Genomic DNA, 10,280 nt, shown 5'->3' on the forward strand with positions numbered 1-10,280 from the left:
TTTCCGAAAATAGTAGCTGAAAAACAGGAAAAAATACCCCTAAAAACAGTAGAAATGCATGAACAATTATGGTGGTGTCATGAAATAAACGTACTTCAGATACACTCGTTTATTCATACAAACGTAACTGAGATGAAATATGTCATAAGTAACAGTGACAAACAAACTATACACTGCTGGAAGTTGTTGTTGACAAACAACAGCAGTAATTTTATTCAGCTGAATACACGTCATTGATTGGTTGAAATTACCGAAATATGACAACTTTAACACGAAATAACTTCGTAAATAGAAACTTTTCTCAACAACACTAAGAGTAAAAGATGTTTTATATGACACATTCTACCAGTGTCCAAGGTTTGAAAGTGTTTATTTACAAAAACTTAATTTCTCGATCTGCCAATGAAAGTGAAAAGATCCTTTTCTATAATTTGATTTAGGGGTGATTGAGCTTTTAGCTTACATACAATATTGTTGCATAATCACCATTATAATAAGAATTAATCTTGACATTAGGCATGCTTTATACAGTGATTAAATCACTACAGGTGTAGCCTTATGTTTAAGCTGACTTCCCAAACACATGATTGCAGGTTCAATCCAACTGTGGCACCTTGGGCAACAGTTATATACTATCATGCTGGGTTGAACATTTATTTTGAGAATGACATTATAGGGTAGGTGTGAGAGGCCAGATCTTGCTGAAGGGAACATAAAACAGGTAGAATGTTTGGGTTGGATATGACTAATTAAACATATCATTTGGGTAGATTAATTGCTAACTGATTTTTTGTCTAGGCTGGAACTGAGGAAGTATTATTCTTGGAAATAAGAAATTTTCTGTGAAAGGGTTAATCCTTTAACACAATTTGCAATTGGAGTCTGTAGTGGTGTTAGACATAGTAACAGGAACAGCAGTAAACAATAGCTCTTTACAGTAGTAGTAGTAGTTTCTATAAACTTTTAAACCATTACACGTGTAGTGCAGAAGGAGTAAGCAGTAGAAGATTTGATTAACAGATGGTCACCAAATGGTCTTTTTTTTCTCTGGGAACAGGGACTGTTTAAATCTTCCCTGCTGTTTAAAAAAACGGGAATAGGGGACATATAGTGGGTTTGGCTTATTAATTACAGGAAATTAAGGAGACTTGTTCTCAAGTTCCCTAGTCTTTGAACAGGTTTTGTTGCAAGAACTCAAAAAGTAGATATTAGAAATATAGACTTTACCAAACCATATAGTAATGTGATGGAGTGAGGTATTCATGTTTTAGTTGATTAAAATTACATTCACAGTGATAAGGAAAATATCAGCTTATGAGAGACAAGAAAGGCAGGGTAGATAACTCTTGGTATTTAACTTATTTGAAATCTAAAAATAAAATGAAATGGTGGTGGGGGATGAGTTTGAACTTTGGCATTACAGTGACAACTCTGGACATATTTAGGACATAGTAGTCCTTATCAGCAAAGTCCTTATCGTACTTCAGCCCAGAGCTTCTTAAATTGGCAAATACAAAATTCCACCAACACACACACACACACACACACACACACACACGGCATGTGCGTGTGTTTAATATACATTTTTCTTTTACTCTCATGTTGGGGCTCCACCTTGAAGGGTTTAGATCAGTGGTTTTCTGCCATTTTTATTTATGGGCCCCTTTAATTCCTATTTTATTCTGGTGGACCCACATAGCCATTCAATGTTTAAAAACTAGTTTTATTGATAATTTTTTTCAAAATTCCTATTTTGTTATTCACACATTAACTTGCATAGGTTGAACTATGTAAAGCATTAGAGAAAGAAGCCTAACTGCCTCTTGCAATAAATACATTTAAATCAGAACTTTTTATGTATCCTTAGTATACTACTACTACAGATCCCCAGTTTACTATTTTGCTTGTGTGGACCTCCAAAATTTTATCTGGACACCACCCCCCTGGGATCATATGGACCCCAGTTGAGAACCACTGGTTTAGATAAACAAAGTGACCAATGAACTTATTTTCATATTTAAGTCTGATATTTATTATATCAGTCTCTTTTGTCAAACTGCTGAGTTACAGGAGTAAACAAACACCAGTCATAAAGCAGTGGAGGAGGAACAAAGAGAAACATACACACATACACATGGCAGGCTTCTACATAGTTTCTCTCAACCTTGTTTACTCACAAGGCACTGATCAATTTGGGTCATAGTAGAAGATACTTGCCCAAGGTGCCACATGGTTGGAAAGCAAGTTTTTTAATCACACAGCCATGCATGTGCCTTTATATAAAAGGCACGGGCATGCTATGTGAAATTTTTTGTTCTCCATGCTATATTAATGAGAAAACGAAATAGAATTTGCATCCATATAATTCCTCTTTCTTAGCCATGTTTTTGGGCAATTTAAAATAATTTAAAAGTGTTTAATTTTATTAAACACAACTATTTGTTACTTCAGAAATAATTTAGATGCAATATTATGATAAACAAGCCCCCCCCCTCTTCTCTCAAAGGTTCTTTGTCTTGCAAGTTACTTGGTGACCTTCCCAACGCTGGTGCCACATGAAAAGCATCCAGTCCACACTGTAAAGTGGCTGGCATTTGGAAGGGCATCCAGTTGTAAAAGCCATGCCAAAACTGACCATGCCTGAGCTGATGCCATGTAAAAAGCACTCAGTCCACTCTGTGGGATGGTTGGTGTTAGGAAGGGCATTCAACCATAAGAACAGTCAAAACAGACACAGAAGTCTGATGCAGTCTTCTGCCGAGCCAATTCCTGTCAAACTGTCCAACCCACATCAGTATGGAAAGCAAACATTAAATGATAATGATGATGATTATGATAAACTGCATGTTAACCACAATCACAAAAATAATGATAATAACCTAAGTTTGGCCAAAACCACCAACCAAAGTTTTAGTCAGTAGCTAAGGTGGACATGATAATTGTGTCAAATATTCTAGTATTGTAGTCGATATTATTATAGTAATATGAAGGTGGCAAGTTCGCAGAAACATTAGCATGCCAGTTCTAATAAGTACCAGTTACGCACTGGGGTCGATATAATCAACTTAATCCCTTTGTCTGTCCTTGTTTGTCCCCTCTGTGTGTAGCCCCTTGTGGGCAGTAAAGAAATAAGAAACGTTAGCAAGATGGGCAAAATACTTAGCGGTATTTCGTCTGTCTTTATGTTCTGAGTTCAAATTCTGCTGAGGTCGACTTTGCCTTTCATCTTTTCAGAGTCGATAAATTAAGTACCAGTTGCATACTGGAGTCAATAATTTAAATACCAGTTGCATACTGGGGTAGATCTACTTGATTGCCCCTCCCCCTCCCCAAAAATTTCAGGCCTTATTCCTAGAGTAGAAAAGAATATGAAGGTGCATGGCCTAGTGGTTAAAGTGTTGCACTCATAATCATGAGATTGTAATTTCAATTTCTGACCAGGTGGTGTGTTGTGTTCTTGAGTAAAACATTTCATCTTAAATTGCTCTGTGATCACTTTAACACCTCAAACGTTGGATACTGTACACCTGTTCAGGCAGTGTTGATTTGATGGAGTGAGTGAGCTAATGCACAGCACATACATTTGATCACTATAATCGGATTATTTGTGCAGGTCATTCAGCAAAAAATTGCAGAACTGCCTTTATTGGACTATGAAAGACTACCACCAGTTATCATTATAGTAATACAGCTATTCAGTATTTTAGTATCTTGTATTAAAGTATATCGTAGTTGAATGGTGCTGAGGTAAATAGTCTCCAACATCAGATTAGTTCCAGAAATTAAATTACTCAAGCTTGATATTATTATTATCATCATCATCATCATCATCGTATAATGCCCGCTTTCCATGCTAGCATGGGTTGGACGATTTGACTGAGGACTGGTGAACCAGATGGCTACACCAGGTTTACAATCTGATTTGGCAGAGTTTCTACAGCTGGATGCCCTTCCTAACGCCAACCACTCCGAGAGTGTAGTGGGTGCTTTTACGTGTCACCCGCACGAAGGCCAGTCAGGCAGTACTGGCAACAGCCACGCTCAAAATGGTGTATTTTATGTGCCACCCACACAAGAGCCAGTCCAGGGGCACTGGCAATGATCTCGCTCAAAAATCCTTACACATGTCACGGGCACATGTGCCAGAAAGGCGACGCTGGGCACAGGTGCCATTGCCTTTATGTATGTATATTTAAAATGGTTGATTTGGATGGGTCCATTGAACAAGGGAGGAAGCATTGAAAAATTGTAAGTGAAACAAAATGGTCAATAATTAAAAATGTTTGAAAAGCACCAGCTTAATCATTACTGCATGCTAAATAATGTTCTTTCCATAAACATGTCTGAAAGCGGTAGGGAACTTTATTAGGTTACCATCAGGGATTTCTGCTCTCCTATATAGTCCCTCACAGTACGAAGTCCAAATTTTGCTGGTATCAGTCAGTCTTTGTCTTTTATACTGGATAAAATAATTTCATTGTTTTTAAAACATGATTATGTTTTGCAAATCAATTTTGTTGTGTTGTTGTTTGTTTGGCCAATCCACTCCACCTTGTTCATCCCTGGTTGAGCAAAGAGCAGACTGATGATCAAAATCATTTTAGTGATAGAACCATACTATCTTTTCAGGCCTATATAAGAACTGTGTTACTTAATGTGTCTTTTTGTTGGCAGACTGTGATTTGAGGGAGATTTAACTGTCATTTCTAATAGCTTATTTCCTATAGGCTGAACAACCAAGTAGATCATTGGCATGCATTTTTGTTATCTTTGATGTTTGACTATAGGTCAGCCCTGTGACGTAAAATATTCCAGCCATGACCAATCTGTCTGTTTGCATATTAGAGACTACATTGCGATTATGTAGAAGCTCTGTCATTGGCTGGTGGTGGTGGTGATGATGATGATGATGATGATGAAATTTCTGAGTGTGAAGATTGTTATTGCTGTTGTTATTGTTATTGTTCAGTCCTAGGTCATCTCTGAATGAACAACTCTGTAATTAAAGACATTCCGCCCATAACCATCTGATCATATTTTTAGATATAATGGATATCTGGATCTACATTAATGTGTCCTTCCTTTTTTAAGATGCTAGATTATTTTTGAAGGGAAATCTGGCTGCTATTTCTAACAGTTCTAACTGGTCAAGTGACCATATAGAGCAGTGGTTCTCAAACTGTTGTCCATGGACCCCTCGTGGTCTGCAAAGGCAGTACTGGGGATCTGTGAACTAAATTCAAAATTTCATACACACACACACACACACACACACACACACACATACAAGCATATTAAAAGGGGCCCATGAAAAAACTCATTTAAATAAAGGGGTCCTTGGAAGTCAAAAGGCTGGAAACCACTGATATAGAGGCTTCTTTGTAGGTTTGTTGTTTTTTGTGGTGGTTGCTGTTGTGGTAATAGTGATGGTCGTGGTGCTAACAAGGGTTATGTGCTACTGTTATTGTTCATGATGCTGTATTGTTATTGTTGATGAGAATGTTTTGTTGTTGATCATGGTGATGATGATGTTGTTTAGCCCCAGGTCAACTCTGATTGAGCAAACCTAAAATCAATGTTGTTCCAGCCAGCTTTTCATTTTTTTTTTACCCTGGCAGTCTTTTCTTTTTTAAAATGGTAGGGTTTGATTTGAGGGAGATGAAGCTCCTATTTCTTGTAGGTTGAGCAACCTTCAGGTTGATGCTTTTGGTAATTGTGTTGGTGGTGATGGTGATGACATTAATAACACTGTGTAACACGATTTTTCTACTTGGGTAGCAAATATTATTTCCTATTTGCTTGCTCACTTAACCCTAGAAAGTATGAAAAATGGCGAATATTTTCTTCAAACTTTGCTTTTCTTACATTTATTCAAACCCTAAAGAATCCGTCTCAACACATGGCTTTGATGCTCCTTCACTACTCCTGCTCATGATCAGAGATGCACATATTGTCAGCAGCCAAGGGACATGCTGAAGTGATTAAGGCCTAGTAACTGACAAGCAAATCTGTGGTATTGAGCAGAATATTTGCTATAACGATATTTCTGCTTCAGCAACTCAGGGCTGAATCAGTCTGAAATGTAATAGGAAAATAGGTCAGTTTCAAAACATTGATGTCCAGGTCAGAAAAGCAAAGTTTGAAAGGAATAATAGTAATTTCCTTTGGTTTCTAGGTAGAAGCAGATAGGAAATAACACTTACAAAGACAAAAAAAAAAAATTAAAATTTTATTACACAATGTAATCTGTTAGGTGAGATTAAAAATAATCTGCTATTGATAATCATGTAAACCAATAGTATATGTTTCATAATCAGGCCATCAGTGACTAATTGTGCAGCATCATTCTAGGGTCTCACTCTGGTGTACGGAGACTGAATGAACAACCTGGCAGTACTAAAAAAAATATATGTACCTGTCCACAAGAATGGATGAACTCAACAAGGATTGAACATCCATCCAACCAACCTACAAATGAAATGGGGATTATGTTAAAGTATTTGAGTCCAGCATTGTTAATTCTCTTGGCTACCCCTGCAGCTGATTGCCCCTAATAGACTTACCAGCCTTGTCTTTTCTCTAATCTGGGAAAACTCGGATAAAAGAAACCATTTGATAAGTCCAATGACCACTGAGGGTGGCTTAAATTGGTTCTGGTCAATTGCATTGTCAGAAACAAAAGATGTGTACCATATAACGATGATGATGATGATGTTGATAGTGATGGTGTTTTAAGTCTAGTGAAAAAAAAAAAATGCTATTTTTATTTCCATTTTCATTTCTTGTCTTTAATTCTCTTAAATTCATAACTTTTGTTTCTTTCTTTTCAGGTTCGCATAAGAACAGGCGGGGAGCCTGTAACCGTACCCTAAGTGGACATTTGTCCCGGGTTGATGAGGAACCAAGTACTACAGAGCCTTCTAAAGAACAAAGTAGCAGCAGAGTTGAAACTGTTGATCGAGGGGTTGGTCCAACTCCTTTCCCACCACACAATGTTGACCCAAGAATTCAACATTTCTTTGGTGGAATACCACCTCACCACCAGTTCCTGGATCCAAGGAATGGTCTGCTGGAATCTTCTCCATATGGTTTGTATTCTTACAACCACTCTTTCTGTGTCTTTTTCTTTTTACCTGTGTGAGATTCGGGGGTTGGCATTTTTTTTCATCCTTAGTTTTTTTTACATGTAAGTAGACACACATATACATACGTTCACACAAAAATGAGTATTAGGTACAGGTGTGGCTTTTTGGTAAGAAGCTTGCTTCCCAACCACATGGTTCCGGGTTCAGTCCCACTATGTCGCACCTTGGCCAAGTGTCTTCTACTATAGCCTCATGCCAACCAAAGCCTTGTAAGTGGATTTGGTATATGGAAACTGAAAGAAGCCTGTAGTGTGTGTGTGTCTCTTTGTGTCTGTGTTTGTCCCCTACCACCACATGACAACCTGTGTTGGTTTGTTTACATCCCTATAACTTAGTTTGGCAAAAGGAGACTGATAAAATAAGTACCAGGTTTTAACAAAAAAGTACTGGGGTTGATTCATTCAACTAAAAGTTCTTAAAGGCAGTGCCCCAGCATGGCCGTAGTCTAATGACTGAAACAGATAATAGAAAAAGATGAAAAAAATAAGGGTACGAATGTATGCACACACACACACACACACACACACACACTCACTCCTACAACCTGTCTGCCTTTGATAGGCTTCTTGCAGTATTTGTCTATAAATTCCACTCACAAAACATTAGTTAGTCCCAAACCATAATATAAGACATCTGCCCACAGTGCCATGTAATGGGAAGGAGCCCTAGATTACATGACTATGAAGCAGTTTGAAGGGAATAGTAGTGATTTCCTTTGATTTCTAGATAGAAGCAAATAGGTAATAACACTTACTGACCAAGACAAAAAAAAAAAAAAGATTGTTACACAGTGTAATATCTTGTGAATGAAATTTGGTAGATAGAAACTACATTGAAGCTCTTTGTACACTGTGGATGGTACAATAAAATAGAATTGCTTGCTAATTGGTGTTGAGTCTATCCCAAGAATTTTGCCCCTCATGGTGACTATTTTGCTTGAAAGAGGATACACATGTATTTGTGTGCATGTGTACAGCTTTTGCTGATGTACATAGTTGAAGATAGCTAATAAATCAATGTTTGGAGCAAAAAAAAAGTCTTCTGTTTATTCCTTCCAAGTTGTATACACCAGCAGCTTTGTGACTCACAAATGCAAACTTGGTGGGTGGGGGAAATATAAATCATTAATGTCTCCTTGATTTTCTGCTTTGTTTCAGGTATTCCTTTTCCTTACGCAAGTCTTCCCATCAACCAGTCGTTGCCCTTGAATACTCACACTTTAGAAGGACGATACCATTGGCCACCACCTCCACCAACAGCATTTCATCATCCAACACCTGGGTAAGGCCACACTTCCAGATCTTTTCTTAATCATTAAAAAAAAGAAAATGTATTGCAAATTGCTTCTGTGGGTTTGCATAATAACAAGTGTTGACCCAAGTTTTATAGCATTTAACTTAGAACAGTTGAACTTCATCATGCTTAGGACGCTGGACTGTCATAGATAACATTTCTAGTTGATCTTACAATTTTCCTGAAAGTTGTTCAAACAGGAGAATGGTATACAGAGAACAAATAGTACCTCCGCAGAGAACAAAATGTACCTCAAATACACAATAAAGTGACACACTGCTGTCAAGTGGTTAGTATGTGATGCACAGAAAACATTAAAAACCATTCTGTATGCACTCATTCATTGTCTGAAAATTGCTGGCTTGTAAAATTATGTTGACAGCTGTTGTTGGCTATCTGCCAAGTTCATTGTGCGGATTGCTCCACTGCCAGCCTTTGGGCCAAAAAAGGGAGGCAGTTTCCCTTTATCTTGTAACTACAGTAAAAGAAATTGCATAGTGGACAAGATTAAAAGGATAGAGGACAGACAATTTAATCTTCTGCCAAGCCCTCATCAACTTTTTGAATCTCTACTTGGTGAGGAAAGAATTGTCGCCCACTTGTGAATTCCACTGAGGTTGACTTTACCTTTCAACCTTTTGGGGTCAATAAAATAAATACCAGATAAGCACTGAGGTTATAATAATCAATTTAACCCTTTCCCCACCAAAGATTTCAGGCCTTGTACCTATAACGGAAAGAATTATTATGTAAGACAGTGAGTGAGCTGGTAGAATCATTAACATGCCAGACAAAATGTTTAGTCGCATTTTGCCTGTCTTTGTGTTCTGAGTTCAAATTCTACCAAGTTCTACTTTGCCTTTCATCCCTTCAGGGTTGATAAAATAAGTACTAGTTGAGAGCTGGGGGTCAATGTTATCAACTTTCCTCCTTCCCTAAATTGCTGGCCTTGTGCCAAAATTATTATTATTATTATTATTATTATTATTATTATTATTATTATTATTATTATTACTATTGTTATTTTTCTTCAGGTTTTGTTGGAACTCCTGGAGTCTTGCATGTGTAGCAGGCTTGCTACCTGCAGCCTACGGTACCATGCTATCTGTTCTTTTGAATATCTTCTACCCTTTGTTGCTCATTCTATCTTTTTCTTCATTTTCTTTTCCTCCTCTTCTTTCTCCTCCTCCCCTTCTCCTTCCTCTTCTGCTTCCTCCTACTTTCTTCTTTCTTCAAACATAATTCAAATAAACTCTCATCAAATCGACTGCTAATTCACACCAATTGATTTTCCACCCCATTCCACAGATTATCCAGTAGTCCCTCCCACCCGGAAGTCTCCATATTGAGTATGCGAAGTCCAATAAACGCAGATGCTGTGCCACACTTTACATCTCGGTTACATTGGGAGCAGTTACAGAGGAATTTGTACCACAACCAACTGGCCTCTCGAAGATGTAGCCCTGCCTTGTTACCAGGTAAAATTATTTGGTGTTGTTAGTTTTGTTATTGTTGTTAACCATGATCAAGCATTCCTGTGATTCAAAGGTGTTCCAGCTGTGAGTCTCATCCATATTTCTTCCAGATATAATGCATCATGGACTAAATTATCCAATATATCCTTTAGCTTAAAAAAAAAAAATAGTAGAATATGATTTGAAAGAGACTTGGTTGCTATTTCTAGTAGATCAAACAATCATATAGTTTCCTTTGATTACTCACCTTTGCAGAGGATTTTTTTAATCTTCTTCTTGCTTTTGTTGTTGTTAGTATTGTTATGGTCACTGAATAGCTACACTCAATCTGCTTGAGTAAATAGTTGGTATCAGTGTAATAGTAGAC

The 10,280-nt window shown here is 37.5% G+C and overlaps 2 protein-coding genes across 3 annotated transcripts in view; one reads left to right on the forward strand and one right to left on the reverse strand.

Moving 5' to 3' along the window:
• The window catches only part of LOC106867430 (zinc finger protein GLI1), a 420,253-nt gene that overhangs the window by 391,241 nt on the left and 18,732 nt on the right, over positions 1-10,280 (forward strand). For both annotated transcript variants that reach the window (XM_052973914.1, XM_052973915.1), the window contains exons 4-6: positions 6,831-7,088; positions 8,303-8,426; positions 9,747-9,916. In XM_052973914.1, the coding sequence (XP_052829874.1) occupies positions 6,831-7,088; positions 8,303-8,426; positions 9,747-9,916 (552 nt within the window). The remainder of the gene's footprint in view (positions 1-6,830; positions 7,089-8,302; positions 8,427-9,746; positions 9,917-10,280) is intronic.
• LOC106878371 (aspartyl aminopeptidase) overlaps positions 1-10,280 on the reverse strand; it is a 383,150-nt gene that overhangs the window by 145,214 nt on the left and 227,656 nt on the right. The gene's annotated exons all lie outside the window — the stretch shown is intronic.

Source organism: Octopus bimaculoides, chromosome 17, assembly GCF_001194135.2.
Source record: "Octopus bimaculoides isolate UCB-OBI-ISO-001 chromosome 17, ASM119413v2, whole genome shotgun sequence".
NCBI classification, from domain to species: domain Eukaryota; kingdom Metazoa; phylum Mollusca; class Cephalopoda; order Octopoda; family Octopodidae; genus Octopus; species Octopus bimaculoides.